The 18,285-nt window shown below is 41.9% G+C and overlaps 1 protein-coding gene across 2 annotated transcripts in view; it reads left to right on the top strand.

The window, feature by feature from the left end:
• AZIN2 (antizyme inhibitor 2) overlaps nucleotides 1-17,828 on the top strand; it is a 35,070-nt gene extending 17,242 nt beyond the window's left edge. For both annotated transcript variants that reach the window (XM_044671431.1, XM_044671430.1), the window contains exons 7-9: nucleotides 924-1,036; nucleotides 14,726-14,940; nucleotides 17,696-17,828. In XM_044671431.1, coding sequence (XP_044527366.1) covers nucleotides 924-1,036; nucleotides 14,726-14,940; nucleotides 17,696-17,828 — 461 coding nt within the window. The remainder of the gene's footprint in view (nucleotides 1-923; nucleotides 1,037-14,725; nucleotides 14,941-17,695) is intronic.
• The last annotated feature ends 457 nt before the right edge of the window (nucleotides 17,829-18,285 follow it).

The raw sequence follows: 18,285 nt of genomic DNA, 5'->3' as shown, positions 1-18,285 counted from the left end.
GATAGCTGTTCAGCATGCTTTTGAAGGATATGTGGGAACCTGGCATGGCAGAGAAAGGAAAAACATTCTGCTGACCCAGACAAAATAGAAGAAGTGGGAGATTCTTCCTACTTCTGCTCTTTTGTGATTCTAACCCTCTTCTTTCCCTCACCTACCAAGCATATTCTCCCTATTGCAAAGGGCAACAATATAATTGATACCGAAGGGTATTTGAATATACAGAGCATATGTTTGGGACAGGGTGGGTGTTCTTTCCCTTTTGGCTACCCTTAACCCAAAGCATCACAGGATTGAAAGCTAGAAATAGTGTAGGATTATCGAATCATAGATTTAGACCTGGAAGGAACCTCAGAGAGCTTCTAGTACAACAGCCCTCATTTTACAAAAGAGAAAACTAAGTCCCTGAGAGGTTGAAGTGACTTGCCCATAGTCACAGAGAGAATGCATCACAATAATAATTGTAATAATAATGATAATAATAATAATAAGCAGAGCTGGTATTCAAACTCAGGTCCTTTGACTCCAAATCTAATTTTTTTTTCCACTGCTCCATGATACGTTGATAATCTCTCAGGAAAAGGACCTTAGAAGCCTTCTAGTTCAAACTCCCCATTTTACAGATAGGAAAACTGAGGTCCAGGAACATAAAGCAACTTGCCCAAGGTGTCCCATTACAAATCTATTTGAACCCAGGGCCTGTGGCTCCAGATCCACTGACATTTCTTTTACCGCCATGCTGCCCTCTCCCTTTGAGGGTGACTAGCAATGGCCTGGCCTCCTGGGGAAAGGGGAACCTGGTCAGCCTATAGGGATAATCTTTTGGGATGGGATCCATCAAATACCCAACTTTAGGAAGGCCCAGGGAATTGCCTTGGCCAGGGTTCTGACTGCTCTCCCTGACCCTCTGCCCTTCCCCTTTACAGAGGAAGACGGGGCCTCTCCCAAGAGTATCGTGTACCATATTTCTGAGGGTGTCTATGGAGCCTTCAACTGTGTCTTCTTTGACAACGCTTGCCCCATGCCCATCTTGCAGAAGGTAAATTGCATAGGCTGGGAGGCCATTTCTTTTTCCATTAAAAAAAGTTAATTAAAAAAAATCTTGTTCATGTAGGCAGAAATAATAAGAGAAACAAAATATTACAGCCAGGTTCCTTGATAGAGACGTCGCCAAGCTACATCTAACAACTGTAGTCCCAAGGAAGATGTCCCCTTATCTCTGTTTATTTCATAGCAGAACCTTTTGGGGAGGGGCAGGAGAATGTATGCAAGATAAACTTTAAAGATAGCATGGTATACTGGAAATGGAGTTGGAGTTGGAGACAGGAGACCTGGGGTCGTGTCCTGGCACCGACACTAGCTAGCTATGTGACTTTGGGCAAATCAGCTGACCTCTCAGCCTCAGTTCCTCATGTATAAAATGCAAATAATGATGCCTGGAATACTTCCCTCCCAGGATTACTTGAAGAAAATGTGTAAATCTCAGAGTTTTAGAGGCAGGGGGATACTTTGCCCGGAAAGAACTTTAGAGATCATCTTTAATCCCCTTTATGCTTTCCTTTTTTTTTCCAGGTCACAGAACCATAGGATATTATTATACATTAAAGTGGAAGGGATCTCAGAGGTCCTTTTATAGATGAGGAAACTGAGGCCCATCCAGAGAAGGGATGGGACTTGCCAAAGGACCCACAGGGAGTCACTGACAGAACCAGGATTCAGACCTAGGTCTCTTGAGTCCAAGTTCATTGTTTCTTCCTGTTTCACCTTGCTGCCTTAAAGTACTGTAGAAATATGACCTATGAATTCTTGCCTGAATAAATGAATAAAGCATTAAGTGCTTACCTTGTGCAAAGCACTGCATTAAACCTTGAAAAACCAGACAGCCTCTGTTCTCAAGGAGCTCCTGTCCTAATGGAGATATCCCATAGGGAAGGTTATAGCTGCTGGTCAGATGGGAAGGTCCCATGGTCGTCTTCAATGGGTAGCCACAAAATAGATGTTAATGGCTCTTCTTGAATGTCATTTCTACTGATAAAATTTTATCACTTTCTGGTGTTGAGACATTGGATGGCACCAAGGATTTTCTTTTCTGGGTTTTCAGTAGCTGTAGGAGCAGTAGTTGCCAGGCTTACATCTCCATGGGGGTTATCTGCTAGGATGATGGTTGCAGGGGCTGGGGTGGAAGTGTTGTTTTTCCTGAAGATCTTGGGACTGGAGTCCTGAGTTGTTGACATGAAGGTCTGAGGGAGATGATGGTCCAGGTAGTAGTGATGGCTTGACTCTCCTGGGACCTTGCTGCTTCAGCTAGGCTGGTTTGTCTGCCCTGTTTATAGAGGAAAGTGGCTGGGCCTGGACAAAGGCCAAATAACATACTATTTATCTAGGTCTGAATTTTCCAGTTGAATTTTTAGATATGCTCATTTTTTTTCTCAGGTTTTTGGAATTAAGGCTGTTGCTGGTTCCCCAAGGACTAAAATAGGTCATGCCTTTAAGCTGCTAGACTTAGAATCCCAGATGCTCAGAGCTGGTAGCCCAACTTGTATCTGAACACAGGAATCTTTCTGTAACATCCCTGGCAAGCAAGTGGTCATCCAACCTCAGCTCGAACATCTAGGATGAGGAGAGGCACTCATTACTTCTCAGAAACATTTCAGGTTGGGATCCCTCTAACTCATGGGCAGTTTTACCATACAGTGAAATGAAATCTACTTCTCTGTATTTCTACCTGTTGTTCCTAATTCTGCTCTCTGGAGTCAGGCAGTTCAAGTGTAATTCTTTTTGCCTGTGACAGTCATTAAACTACTTGACTAGGATAAACTGTAAGAAGGTCCTGGCCAAGTTCTTAACTCTTCCCCCCCTCCCCTTGCCCCATCCTTCATACCCTGTCTCTCCTCACCTCACTTGTTTCCTATCAGGACCCCCAGGCTCTTATTTGGCCTTCAGAGGAGAGTAGTTGCTATCCCCTTTCCCAAATCTCTTCTCCCCCAATTAGTAATTCACCACTCGCTTGGACTTTTTGGACAGAATTTATTATTCCATTCTAAAATTTCAGGTTTCCTCTCAGCCAATCACAAAGCCGGTGATAGTCTTTGGGTGCTCCAAATTTCTCTACTTTAAATAATTCCTCTCCATCCTTCCTCAGTTATAATTCACCTTTACCCCAAAGTATAAGGGAGGGGAACCCATAATGGTAATGATTACAATGGTCCCAGTGACCCATGGAATTTAATCAGTTCAATAAACATTGATTACATGCCCATTGTAGGTAAAACTGCTCTAGACACTGAGAACATAAGAAGAAAAGTGAAATAGTCCTCTCTTTCAAGAAGATTATACTCTACATAAGATGATTTCAACTAAACATGCAATTTACTCCCTAAGGTCATCCCACACAGTTGGCTTTTAGTACCTGGACATGTTCTCTTCTCTTATGTCCGCTTCTTAGAATTGAGATGCAGATTGTGGGTCACCTTCTACATAGCACCCCACCAGCTGCTGGTAGCTTCCTTCCAAAATTATCTTGAATCTGTGTGTATTTATTTTGTATATACCCACATGCTAGATTGAAAACTTCCCAAAGGCAGGAAGAATTTCACTTTAGTATCCTCAGGGATTGTTATTCAGTTGTTTCTGTTGTGACTGACACTTCATGCATGAGCCCATTTGGGATTTCTTGGCAAAGATACACGAGTGGCTTGTCATTTCCTTCTTGAGCTCATTTTACAGGTGAGGGAACTGAGGCAAACAGGGTTAAATGGCTTGCCCAGGGTCACTCAGCTAGGAAGTGTCTTAGACCAGATTTGTACTAAGGAAGGTAAGTCTTTCTGACTCCAGGTCTGGCATGCTTATCTACTGTATCACCTAGCTAGTAATCAAGGTTTAGTGCTTAACTGGTTAGCTGGAAACCTTCCCTAAGAAAGAAAATGAGACTGTTAGATTGTTTGAATATTCAGTATCCATTGTTTCAGTGTCACTCCTTGTTTCCTTTGATATTTTTTAAGTATTAGAAGTATTTAATTTATATTTAATATTAATTACTATTACTATTAAATTACATTAAATATTAAATTAAAATTGAATGTTAAAACATTTAAAAGTATTAAGTATTAAAAAAATCAAAACCATTACCTTTTATCTTAGAATCAATACAAGGCAGAAGGCTGGGGTTAAGTGACTTGCCCAGCCAAGGGGGGTTAAGTGACTTGCCCAGGGTCACATAGCTAAGAAGTGGCTGAGGTTAAATTTGAACTCGGGACTTCTGATCTCCAGGCCTGGCTTTCTATCCACTGTGCTACCTAGCTGCCCAGAGCAAGCTGCCCTTTTAAATAGTGTAAAGCAGGAATATTCCTTTCCTTGGGTTTACTTGCTTTTGATCAGCTTTGAAGGGAGGCAAAGCATTTATAGTAGTGATGGCAACCCTTTTAGAGGCTGAGTGCCCAGACTGCAACCCTCATGCTGCATGTGAACTCTCCACCTTACCCAGACAGTGGAGGGAGGAAGAGCTCCCATTGAGTTGCTGGTGGGCCTCTAGAGGGGTGGGTGAAGTGTGGAATGTCATCAGGTACAGGTGGAGAGGAGGAAGGGAGCAGCCCCCCTCTGGCACAGGTGCCGTAGATTCATCAACATGGATCTATAGTTATCCCTTCCACATTAAGGCTTTCCCCATTGTTTTGATATATCATGGGTCGGCACGAGAAATTAAATGGGAACTTTTGGGGAGTTTTACAGAAGCCAAGATGACATAGAAAAAGTTTAGAACTCAGAAATGCATACTTAACCCAAAATTTACAATAAGGTACAATAAACACCCTATAAAAGAAAAAGAAAAAGTTTAGATTTCTTCTCTGGGGCAACAGGAGGGCTAAAAAAATTTGACGCAGATTTTCCAGATCTCTGGGGCACTGTACCCCTAACTCTGGTGGAAGGGATAACTGTATATTCTCCAAGGAATACATCGTGCAATCTCTGCACAAGCCACCAGGTGACACTCCGAGCCAAGGATCTCCAGCTCAGGCACCTTTCAGCAGGTGCCTATAGGATCTCATCTAGATTCTAGTCCCTTTGTACATGTGCAGCCTACCTTAGGCTCCGGTTCAGTCTCATTTGTTTCAGGCTTAATGATTTGTGATTGGCTCATGCTCTCATTGCCATTGAGATCCTAGTCTCTTTCCCAGCTCTGGGTGGCTTGAAAGAATTATTACCTCACATTTGGCTCAGAGAGAATCCAAGAACTAAAGCAGACATTTGAAATGAACAGCGTTGGCTTGATAATTCCCGAGTTTCTTAACAGCTTGCCACTCCTGGCAAGGACTCAACTCCCCAATCCGTTCTTCCATGTCTAGTATCCCCTCTGGAGTATCCTCTGCACTATGTGGGGTGCAGCATGTCTAAACTCAGAGGGCAAAAGGAGAAGGAACAATTGGTTCGCCAGAGGATAATGTATCTCTCTCTATGAGAGCCACACATCCTGACTCCCATAGAGTTAGCATTTGCTTCCTGGACGATCCCCAGGCAAAACCCGGAAGGAGGCCAGTGATTTAGCAGGATTAGAGGTCAATGGAGGTTTTGTGTTCAGAATAGTCATCTCCTGGATCTGGTGGGGGGCTTGTAAGAAGTAGACTGAGTAGCCATCTGGTGAATTCACGCCGTGAGTTCCACTGACTCTGCTGCTTCTCTCTCTGTAGTATCTGGCACATTTCCTTTAAAGCTGGCAACTCTTTCAGATACCCTTACTTTGGGGAGACAGAGAAAGATGGACTACCTCTATGTAAAAATTCTCCAGGCTATTCAACTTCACGTTGCCCATTCCTTTGGGTCTTTCAGGTTTGTAGCAATGAGGAGGGAAAGAACAAAAATCTGTTCAAACAGGGGTCACCCAAGCAATCTAATCATTATTATTATAACTGCCATTTGTAAAGAAATTTCACTAATGACATTACCACCTCTGATTGTAAAACACTCCTGTAAATTAGTACTATAATCTCAATATGATCCTCATTGTTCAAATGAGGGTTAAGCGATGTACTGGTGGCTACGTACCATGGTTAATGAGTATGAAAAGCAGGATCTAAACTCAATTCTCTTCTAACTTCAGAACCAGCCCTCTCTCCACTCCACTATTCAAATTCAGAGCCACATGCTGGCTCAATAGAAGTAAGACCTAATAATCAGATCTGTGAACAAATGAGACAGGTGGCCTGGTGAGGTTTGGGGTTTCTTATCATTGGAAGTGTTAAAGCATCATCTTGGGGCAGCTAGGTGGCTCAGTGGATTGAGAAGAAAGGCTTAGGTTTGGGAGGTCCTGGATTCAGATCTGAACATTGAAATCAGACACTTCCTAGCTGTGTGACCCTGAGCAAGTCACTTACTGCTCTTCTATGTGGGAACCAGTAAATACACAGTATTGACTCTAAGATGGAAGGTAAAGGTTTAAAACTCCCTCCAAAAACCCCACAAGCTGGCTGATATCACTTGTCATAGTTGTCTGGGAGTAGGGTTCCTCCATTGTGGGGAAGGTTGGATGCAAATTAGACCTCTCTCACCTGAAGTCATTTTGGTTTTAAAATCTTAGCAGAAGATCTAAACTGAGATTTCTTATCTAAACCTCCTCAAACCCTCAGCTAAATGTCAACGTTTAAAAATGTTTCAGCGTTCACGATAGTACTGTTGAAGCTTGGACAAAATTAGCTGCTTGAGCAGCTGTCTCCAGTCTGGCCTCCATGAGTGACTATAACCAGAGGCTGTCTGCTCCTCAGCTGTTCAGAATGAACACAACTATTCTGTGAAAGGACTTTAGCATTTGGAGCTGCCAGGGAGAGCTCAGGGGCAATCCAGTCCTCCAAACACCTTCATATGATGGATGAAAACTGAAGCCAGAGATGATGGGAAGGGCCCTGAGAGGATCACAGATCTAGAAGTAGAAGGGACCTTAAGGATCATCTTATTCAACCTCATTTTACAATGAGATTTATAGGAGAATTAACCCATAGAAGGTTATGTGACTTGTCCAAGGTCCCACAGTAAATAGTAGAACCAGAGTTTGAACCCAGGTCTCCAGATTTCAGGCAGCAAGGTAGTAGCAGCAAATAGAGCACCAAGCTTGGAATCAGGAAGACTTGTCTTTCTGAATTCAAATATGGCCTCAGATGCTTACTGGCTGTGTTACCTTAGGCAAGTCACTTAACCTCCGTTGCCTAACTCTTACCATTCTTTTGCCTTGGAACCAATACTCAGTATTGATTCCAAGACAAAAGGTAAAGGTTTAAAAAAAAACTACCACGGATGTATTCTGGGACTTGATGCAGTCAGCACAATGTCATCCATAAATAGGAGTAACTGAAGGAGGTCCCTATCTCAAAGGAATCTCTCTTCCATTTGGACTCTGTCTTCCATGGTAGAGGTGAGCACTTTTGGCCAACATGCGTCTTCCTCTTTTAAGCTCTATTTGATATCTGCAATGGAGGTGGCAGTTGTATTTTGTAGCCAGGAATGTGCTGGACCCAAAATGAATCCAAATGGCTTCTGGAGAGCCAATGGTTAAAATTTCAGGTTTAGCATTTATATCTTGGAAATTGCTAAACTCTACAAAAAAGTAGATTTATTGCTTTGTTTGTCCAGGCTCTGGAAAGTGTTAATAATGCAGATCAAACTTAAACGTTTGTACTTTGTACTTTTTTCTTCTGGAGAAAATACTATTGAGTGTTTACTTGCATACCCTTGCATGGTAGCTCTCAAGTATCACTGAATTTACTCTAGCTGCTTGTCCCCTTCTCCTCCCCACCTCCATTCCATCTTCGAGCTCTTCCTCCTCAAACCAAGAAAAGTGAATAGTTTTTTTATGGGAAATTTGTCAGTCTTTCTATTTCCAGAGGTTTCTGGAGACAAATGTTAAAGACCTCTGCCAGCAGAGAACTGACTTTTAATCTTCTCACTACATAATTGATCATAGCATCATAAGTATGGGGTTGGAAGAGACTCTAGAGATCAGCTGTTCCAACCTCTTCATTTAACAGAAGGGGAAACCGAAACCTAGAAATAGTGAGTGACTTACCTAAGATCACACAGCAGAGTTAGAGATTGAATTTAGATCCTTTTTATTTCAAATAACCATTAATGGTCTTTCTAGCATGCTGTGCTGTCTCCCATTCAGTAGATCATGAAACAAAGTTCTCTCTCTAGTTGCATCTGTCAAGGTATCTTGTATAATGTACATGAGAAATATCTTGGAGGAGAGCCAGCTTCAGTTTTGTTCTACTGAGTCAAAAGATTTAAAAAAATTCTTAGTATCTTTTGTTGTAACCGTTGTTCAGTCATGTTTCAGTTTATGTCCAACTCTTTGTGACCCCAGTTAGAGATTTCTTGGCAAAGGTACTGGAGTGGTTCGCCATTTCCTTCTCCAGCTCATTTTACAGATGAGGAAACTAAGGGTTAAGTGACTTGCCCAGGGTCACACATCTAGTGTCTGAGGCCTGATTTGAACTTAGGAAGATGTCTTCCTGACTCCAAGCTCAGCACTCTATTCATTGTACCAACCAGATGCCTTATTTTGTTTTTATACTTCTCCTTAAATTCCAAATATATCTCCCCTTGTAACAAAGAATTAAAAAAGTGTGTGTATGTGTGTGAATAAGGATGCAATTCAAGAAAACTAAACACATTAACCAAATCTGAAGATATATGTAACATTCCATACAAATAGCTCCCCCCTACTTCTACAGAGGAAGGAAGACATATTTCTTCCTTCTCTCACACTAACCTTAATCATTTTAATCATACAATATTCAGTTCTGTTTTACCTTTAACTGTGTACCTTGTGGGTGTCATTGTGTAGACTTTTCTGGTGCTGCTTGCTTCACTTTGCATTTGTTCATGGAGGTCTTCCATGCTTCTCTGTAGTCTTTTAGTCATCATACAGTACAGGACTATTCCATATATCCATTGCATTGAAATTTGTTTATCCAGTTAGTTTAATTTAGTTTTAGCCATCCCTCAGTTTCCAGTTCTTTGAATCCTAACACAGCAACTTTTACTAGCTGTAAGACTCAGGGCAAGTCACTTGATTGTTCAGCCTTACTTCCCTTATCTGAAAAATGGGGATAATAATAGCACCCACCTCCCTGGATTGTTGTGAAGATCAAATGAGAATAATATATGTAGGATGCTTTGCAGATCTAAATGGGCTAGATAAATGTGATCTTTTGTTATTCTTTGCTACTACAAAAATGCTGCTATTAATACTTTTGTGTATATGAGATGAAAACTTTTTTTGACCACCCCCGAGTCAAAAACTTAAAAAAATTCTACATGAGTACCATATGAAGTTGTGCTTGGTACACAGTTGTAGGGTATGCTGGGAAAACCTTTTATGATCGTTTGTCTGTACCTTAAGAGTGCCCTCAATGAATGTGAGTAGTTCTTTCTCATAATTATTTCTCATCTCTATATAATCTTCATGAGAATGAATTGCACAGTTTATTCTATGAAGATGGATCTCACGCATCTGATTTAGACAACTTTCATGCAACTAATTGTTCTTTCCCTCTCTCCCTCCTTTCTCTTTCTACCCTTTCCTTCCTTCCTTCCTTCCTTCCTTCCTTCCTTCCTTCCTTCCTTCCTACCTTCCTTCCTTCCTTCCTTCCTTCCTTCCTTCCTTCCTTCCTTCCTCCCTTCCTTCCTCCTTTCCTTCCTTCCTTCCTCCTTTCCTTCCTCCCTTCCTCTCTCCCTCCTCCTCACCTTCACCCTCACCTTTACCTTTGTCTCCTCCACCTCCTCCTCTCTCTCTGTGTCTCTGTCTGTCTTTCTCTGTCTCTCCTCCTCAACTGTGGACATCAGATTAGCATTAGTCCTACTGCATCTCAGATCTTCAGTCTTCCCCAGTACTGAGGATTGAAAACATGGGTCACCATATCTGAATTCACTTCCTGTTTGTTCCAATAGCTAATTTCATGTTCTGTGGCATTGTTTGGTCCTCACTATATTTAATACCTCATTGTCCTCTTCTGGAAGCAAATATTTATAATACATAGGTAGGAGATCTTGGTTTAGCCTTTATGCCTTGTGCCATATTTCTTCCATTTTGCCCACCTTTGCACTGAAGTCATTAAGAATTTGTGCACATATTAACATAGTTTGAAGATGTTGCTGGGTTCCTCCTAGGATTTCTCTACCTATTGAATTCTGCAATACAGGCAGCAGGTAGTAGTAGTGTGCTAAGTATGAAGTCAGGAAGATCTGATGACTTTATTGCATCATTCTCAGTTTCCTCAACTGTAAAATGGGAATAATAGTAGCACCCACTTTCCAGGATTATTGTGAAGATCAAATGAGATAATATTTGTGAAAAGCATTTAGCACAGTGCCTGGCACATAGTAGGTAGTATATAAATGTTAGCTATTATTATCAGAGGTAGGCACAGTTAACTGCTATAGTCATCTCCTTGGCTATTTTGTCTTGGTAAGTCCTTCAAGAGGAGATGAGCAAGTCTTATCAAATTAAATTTCTCTCTCTCTCTCTCTCTCTCTCTCTCTCTCTCTCTCTCTCTCTCTCTCTCTCTCTCTCTCTCTCTCTCTCCCTATTTCCCTTTTCCTTTCCTTTCCATTCCTTCCTTCCTTCTCTCTCATTATAGTTCAAATACAGAATAGTAGTAAAGGCTAGGCAATCAGGATGAAGTGATTTGCCCAGAGTCACACAGCTAAGCCGTGTCTTAGGTCAAATTTGGACCCATGTCCTCCTGACTTCACATTTAGCACTCTATCACTGTGCTACCTAACTGCCTCAGAAGTTCCTTTGGACTTTGGGAACATAATGTGATGAAGTTAGCTCTGCCAGTTGCTTCATTTTTACCCTTCCAAGGGAATCTCTTTCCTCTCTAGGATCTTCCTCCCATGTCCTGATTTGCATCAACTGTCTTGGCTTATTTCCTTCAGTATCGAATCATTTCATCTGGTTATTGAATAAAGATCTTATATTCAGAACCTGAGAGTTCAATTCACATTTTACAGATGGTCTACAAACATGTGATTCTTATTACCTCTTCCCCTTCCCCTTTTCTACTACTCTGACACCATCACTGAAGAAGCAGAAGGGAGCTACACTGGACTAAGGGATGTTTTCTATTTTTGTTGGTTCCATGAGTTGCTATGGCCAATGAATTTCTATAGAGGCCAGCACATTTTTGGTGAGAAATTAAATTCAGTAAATACTTATTGAGTACCTACTATGTGTTTAGTGCTAAGGAGACAAAAACTAAACTTTGAAGATACAAAGAGGCAAAAGACAGCCGCTGTCCCCAAGGAGCTCACAGTTTAATGAGCTAGCATGCAAACAAAATAATTAAGAGGAAGGCACTACAATTAAGAAGAGATCAGGAAGACTACCCGGAGAAGGTAGAATTTTATTTGGGTCTTAAGGAAGCCAGGGAGGTCAGTAGTTAGGATGGAGGAAGGAGGAGTAATCCCGAATCAGTGGACGGGGTATGTGAAAAAGGAGTTAAGCGTAAGGCTGGAGAGGTAGGAAGGAACCAGGTTGTAGGGGGAAATTATTATTTTTATTGTGAGACAAGATCAGTGTTATCTTTGTTACAAGGAAGAGGTTCAGTATAGCGGAGACAGTGAGAAAAAGAGTATACTCAAATGACTGTGATTTTAAAATAATGCATAAAATAACACATCTCATTTAAAAATCACACAAAAATGACATAAAGGATGGATGATTGGAAAATAAAAAATGGGCTGGCCATATTGATTGAGGTAAAGATAAGTGAAATGCCTGGATTACTTCCCTGATATCCAGGCAAAATTGAAATCTGTCAAAAGGTCCTCAACTCTTTGTTGGAAGAGAGGGGCTACCTGGGAAGGATTCCCAAGGGGTTAGATAAGAAGTTGGACAGGATGAGGAGGTATAGAAAGGTTACCACCTGCACTTGTGGAGGGGCTCAGTCAGATTTCCTAGTTCAGGCCAGGAGAGATTCCTTTATCTTGCATACATGCATCTCATGGCTGCTCTCTAAGACTTAAAGAGGATAGGAGAATTCTATTATTACCCCTGGCCCACTGCCATTCATTATGTTGTCTTTGCATTTTCTATGGAGGGAAATAAAGGCTATCCTATGCCCAGAATATACATTGTTACCGTGAGTGTTTGTATAGGAACTTAAAGACCATTTTCATTAATGGAGATCTAGACTATTTGAGCTATTTTCCCAGCTAATTTCCAGAAGCCATTCTGAGGGAGAAGGGGCAGTATGAGCCAGAGGTACGATTTCTGGAGAGGCTCCAAGATTGGATATAATCCACAGTGACTCAGTCTGAGGGCCTGGGTCATAGATCACTGGTGGGACAACTGAGACTGGATGATTGTACGATCTTAGAAACCACATGACACACCAACAGAGAATGTTTGCCCGTGGCTTTGTTGGTAGAGGCACATTTTTGACAGGCATGTGAAAGGAGAACAAATTCTCCCCACAGCCTGGGGAGATTTGTGTTTGTCTTCATGTCTCTTTTCTTGGCTGTCTGATGTCTTCTGTCAGGGCTTGGTACCATCCCTATTTGTCAAGGGATTAGTATTCAGATACACATTAAGCCTGAGAAGAAATTTTAAAAAAGACAATCTAGATCACGATCTTGAGAGGGTCAAAGATATGTTAGAGCTGCACTAGGCTTTGGAGAGCTGATTGTTAAATTTTCCTTGTGAGAATTTAGAGCTTCAAAATCAGTAAGCATTATGATCAGGGCTTGATTTATTATTTTTTAAAAATTGTATAGATATAATAAAGTGATGAAAAATTATTAATAATGCAGATTAGTTAATGTTAAAAAGTTTATCATGCATATATATCCTCCCCCTCCTCACCAGAAAGCTGGTTGTTAAACATTTACCATCACAGCCCTGGATGAGGGTGCTTTATCTATGACTTTACCTTTTACTCTAAGTCGTGCCTGAGAGCGCAGATGTATTAGTGAGTAGGGCAATCCTGGCAGGGAGACTTCTGAGGTGAAGTGGGAATGTACATGATGTATGCAAGGGATGAGTTTAAGATGGAGGGCAGACATGCTTTTTGGGAAGAACACCGATAAACTGGAAAGCTACTATCTTGGCACGGAACCTTTAGATCATGCCATATGATAATCATGATGGAAATATGGGGATGGTTAGCCTAGAGAAGCAAGGATTAAGGGTGGGGCATGAGTGAGTTTTCAGATATTTGAAGACCTGCTATCCAGAAAATGGACTAGACTTGTTCTGGGCATTTGGGTGGTGGAGTTAATAGAATCCTGGGCTTGGATTCAAGAATATCTGAGTTCAAATCTGGATTCAAACAGTTTCCCACTGTGTGACCCTGAGTAAGTCATTTAATCTCTGTCTGCCTCAATTATAAAATGAGGATAATAATAGAATATACCTCCTAGGATTGTTATGAGGATTGAACAAAATAATATTTGCAAAGTGCTTAATGTCTAGCACATATTAGATATTTAATAAAATAAATGCTTGTTCCCCCTCCCCCCCCAACCCCACATCCCCAATTCTTACCCCAGAGATTGGAACCTGGAGCAGTGGGTGGCAGTTGCCATGGTAAATTTAGGCTTGCCGTTGGGGAAACAATTTCTGAAAGTTAGAGCTATTTGTAAGTGGAAGTGGGGATGCCTATAGAAGATGGCGGGTTCCTCCTTACCAGAGCTCTTTAAGCAAAGGCTGAATAACCATTTGATGGGTATACTATAATGCGGATTCTTTTTTGAGTCTGGACTGCTGGAGTCCTGGATCACTGTGATCCCTTCCCACACTGAAATTCTGCGATTCTCTTATATAAGCTGGCTCTTAGGGAGAACAGGTTTTCTGTTGGAAAGAAAGGGAATAAAGTGGGCTGGGTATATGAGTGGGACCAGACATAGGATCATAAGATTGGGAACTAGAAAGGACCTCAGTGATTGGTTGGTCTATCCATTTCTTTTACACACGGGGAGCATGAGGCCTGGAAAAATGATTATCCAGGGACATGATGCTAAAAATAAGAACTGATATATAGGTCTGCATGTGTATGTTGAGGAGACATTGGGAGGTAGATGTGCCTAGAGATGGTATGGTGAGAAGAATACTAAGTTTGTAATAAGAAGTCCTGGGTTTTGATTTTGCCTCTGGCACTTATAAAAATGGGTGATCTTGGGCCAGCCCCAGCCTGGATCCTTTCTGCCCAGAGAGGGCACTGGTAAAGGGTAGAGCCTACCAGACTGATGTAGGATTACTCTGGATGTCCTCCAACAGTCCCAGCCTAATTTCTACTTATCGATATCCCCCCTTTCCCAGTAATGTGCCCAAAGAGCTCCCAAACCTTTCCATCTTTTCTGCAACATATCTCTTGTTGTGTGCATCTTTCCTAGTTAGAATATGAGCTTGTTGAGGTCAGCCAGACTGTCTTGTCCAACTTTCTGCTTGTATTTCCAGCCTTTAGTACAGTGCTTATATACAGTAAGTGCTTAATAAATGCTTTCCTCCTTTTCCAGTTTCTTCATCTGTAAAATGAGGGGGTCTCTGAAGCCCTCCTAGTTTTAGGTCTGTGATTCTATGATTTCCAGTTCAGAGGTCATTCCAGTACATTCTTCTGTCTCTAAGTGGGGATGTCTTGGTTCTCTAGATCATCCATCACGTCCATTGTTTGGCCCTTATTCTGTGGGACGATGTGCTGGGCTTTTTAATGACTGCTGCCTTTTCCCCTCACCTCTGTAGAAACCATCTCCAGATCAGCGTGTGTATAGCAGCAGCCTCTGGGGCCCAACCTGTGATGACTTGGACCATGTGGCTGAGGGCCTCTGTCTGCCGGAGCTGCAGCTGGGTGATTGGCTCATCTTTGAGAACATGGGAGCCTACACCGTGGGCACGACAGCCTCCTGCAGTGGGCAACAAACCTGCCAGACTACTTACGCCATGTCTAGAGTCACCTGGTAAGGGCTTGGGGTTGGGGCAGAGAGATAACTGATGCAGAAGTACATGCTGTATTACTAGGGAGCAGTCCCCCTGGTTCTATGAATAATTAATTCAGTGTGTTATCTTTAGACAAATGACTGGGCAGAATCATAGGATTGCAGAGTTCTGAGGGATCTTAGAGGGCATCTAGTCCAACCTAGTCCTATATCCCTGACAAATGGTCATGCAACTCCTGATTGGAGACCTCCAGGGAAGTTGTCCCTCTGAAGGGAGTTATCCCTCTTCCCATGACAGCCCTTCATATATTTGTTCCTGTAAAGCTTTCTCTTCTCCAGGAGAAGCTTTCTCAGATCCCTTGCTTCTCTCATTTGTCATCTCCCTAAAACACTATTCCCTGTTGTTGTTTAGTCATGTCCAACTCTTTGTGACCCCATTTGGGATTTTCTTGGCAAAGATCCTGGAATGGTCTGCTGTTTCCTTCTCCAGCTTATTTTTACAGATGAGGAAACTGAGGCAAACAGGATTCAGTGACTTGATTAGTGTCAGATAGCTAGTAAGTATAGAGATATAGATTTGAACTTAAGAAGCTGAGTCTTTCTGACTCCAGTCCTGTCATTCTTAAGATCTTAGTTGCTGAATCCAATGACTTCTCTTTTCCCATCCTCTTTGACCTGCCCTGAAGTTTTTGACACTGATGATTTTTCTTCCTGGATATTCTCTCTTCTTGTAGCCTCTGTGACATTTTTTATGCTTCTCTTCCTACCTACCTGATTGATTACTTTTTCTGTTTCCTTCATTATTCTTTTAACTTTGCTATTTTTAGGACTGATCCAGTCTTTTTTTCCCCTTCCTTCTACATCCTTTCTTAGTGATGCCATTGGGTACTTCTTGGGTTCAATTAGCATCTCTATGCTGATAACTCCTAAATATATATATATATATATATATATATATTCAGCCCTAGTTTATCTCCTGAATTCTAGGCCCAAATATCTATTTGGAAAGCATCTCAAAGGTAACAGGTCCAAAGTGGGACACAGATCATCTTTATCTCTAAACTGGTCTTTCCATCAGACTTTTCTTTTTCTGCCAAGGTCATCATTATCCACCTAGCCTTTTATAATCTCAGATTCATTCTTTTTATTTTTTATTCTCATGCAAAACACACTTCCATATTGGTCATTGTTGTAAGAGCAAACTCATACAAAACCCAAACCCCAAAATAACTACACTGATGTGAAAGACAACTCCGACCATTCTTTCTCTGGAGGTGGATAACATTCCCTGTCATGAGTCATTCAGGATTGTCCTAGATCAGTGCATTGCTGAGAGTAGCCAAGTTTTCACAGATAATCATCATCCAATATTGCTCTTACTGTGTACAGTGTTCTTCCAGTTCTGCTTATTTCCCTCTGCATCAGTTTCTGAAGATCTTTCCCAGCTTTTTCTGAAATCATCTTGTTTATCATTTCTTATCACACAATAGTATTTAAGTTCATCCTTGGCTCTCCACTCTTCCTCATCCTCCCCCCATCTACCCATCCGTTGAGATTCTGCCTTCACATCTCTTATATCCATCCCTTTCTACTCACTTAGCTATCACCCTAGTTCAGACCCTCCTCACCTTTCATCTGGACAGTTGCCTAATGTGTCAGGCTCTGTGTTAAACTCTGGGCATACCCTGTGAGGGTGTGGCATAGTAGAAAGGGGGTTACATTTGGAGTCAGAGGAACTGGCTTTGAAACCAGGCTTTTGTTTACCTGCTACTTGCATGACCTCAGACAAGCCACTTCTTCTCTGGAACTTAATTTCCTCACTGCTTGAATTGGAGAATTAGAATAGATAGACTCTTAAGATCTTTTCCTGCTCTGAATCGGTGATGCTCAAATGATGTCTAGAGAGCCCCTTCCTGCTCTTATTGACTCATGCAGCTAGGTGTCACAGTGGATAAGAGTGTTGGTTCTAGAGTGGGGAAACTCATCAGTTTGAGTCCTGTCTTAGAAGCTTTTAGCTCTTGTGACCCTGACTAAGGTTCTTTTTTAAAAAAGTTCTTTTATTTTTAAGTATTTTTCCATGGTTACTGATTCACGTTTTTCTTCCTCCCCTCCTTGGAGCTGACAAGCAATTCCACTGGGTTATGTATTGTATCATCACTTAATACCTATTGCCATATTATTCATTTTTGTAGTAATCTTATAAAAACCCAAACCCCACATCCTATATTCATATAAACAAGTGATAAAACATGTTTTACTTCTGAGTTTCTACTCTCACGGTTCTTTCTCTCCATGTGGATAGCATTCTTTTCCCCAAGTCCTTGATCATTGCATTGCTACTAGTATCAAAGTCAATTCCATTTGATCATCCCACAATGTTTCAGTTACTGCGTACATTATTCTTCTGGTTCTGCTCATTTTGCTCTGCATCAATTCATGGAGGTCTTCCCAGTTCTTGTAGAAATCAAGCAGTTCATCATTCCTTCTAGCATAATAGTATTCCATCACCATCAGATACCACAGTTTGTTCAGCTATTCCCCAATTTAGGGACACCCCCTCATTTTCCAATTTTTTGCCACCACAAAGAGTGCCCTGACCAAGTTTTTTAACCTCTTGCAGACTCAGTTTCCTCATCTGTAAGACCTAGATAATAATAGTACTTATCTCACAGGGTTGTTAATGGAGATCAGATGAAGATATTTGTAAGCCTTAAAGAAACCTAGAAATGCTAATTATTGTTATCGTTGTTATCGTACCTCTCTCATCTTTCCACAGGGAAGCAGTTCGAGGCAGGCTTCTGCCTCCAGAAGAGGACACAGAGGACATGTGTAAACCCCTGTCCTGTGGCTGGGAGATCGCAGACACTCTGTGTGTGGGCCCTGTCTTTGCTCCCACAAGCATCATCTGAGCCACCCTCCAATCTTCCCTCTATCTCTTCTTGGCCCTGCTCTCCCCTACCTGAGAACGGGTTGGTAGGGGGGGTGGTGGGCTGAGGCAGATGGATGCCTTCTGGGGAGGTGGGGGGAGGAGGTGGGGAACCTCTCTGAGGAGGCAAGGACTCTTGTGACCTCTGTGCCCTATCCCCCACACCCCGCCTCTAGTGTTTCTGCCCTGTAAGTAGACCCAGTCTTACAATCGCTGTAGTTAAAGTATGCAACATAAATCCTGTCCCTTCCAATCGTGTCTGTGTCCTCTCCAGCGCCAGTCAGCTTTGTCTGCCTTCCTAGTTGGTCTGTCTGTCTGTGTGTTTGTCCATCTGTCCATCCACCCGTCTGTCAGTCGTGTCCCTCACCCTGGCTTCTGCTGCTGGCTCCCACATGTCCTTTTCTCTGTAAATAAATATTAATAAATATTTAGGTTTTAAT

Source organism: Gracilinanus agilis, chromosome 3, assembly GCF_016433145.1.
Source record: "Gracilinanus agilis isolate LMUSP501 chromosome 3, AgileGrace, whole genome shotgun sequence".
NCBI classification, from domain to species: Eukaryota; Metazoa; Chordata; class Mammalia; order Didelphimorphia; family Didelphidae; genus Gracilinanus; species Gracilinanus agilis.
Note: the sequence above shows the minus strand (reverse complement) of the source record. Positions and strands in the feature narration are given on the sequence as shown.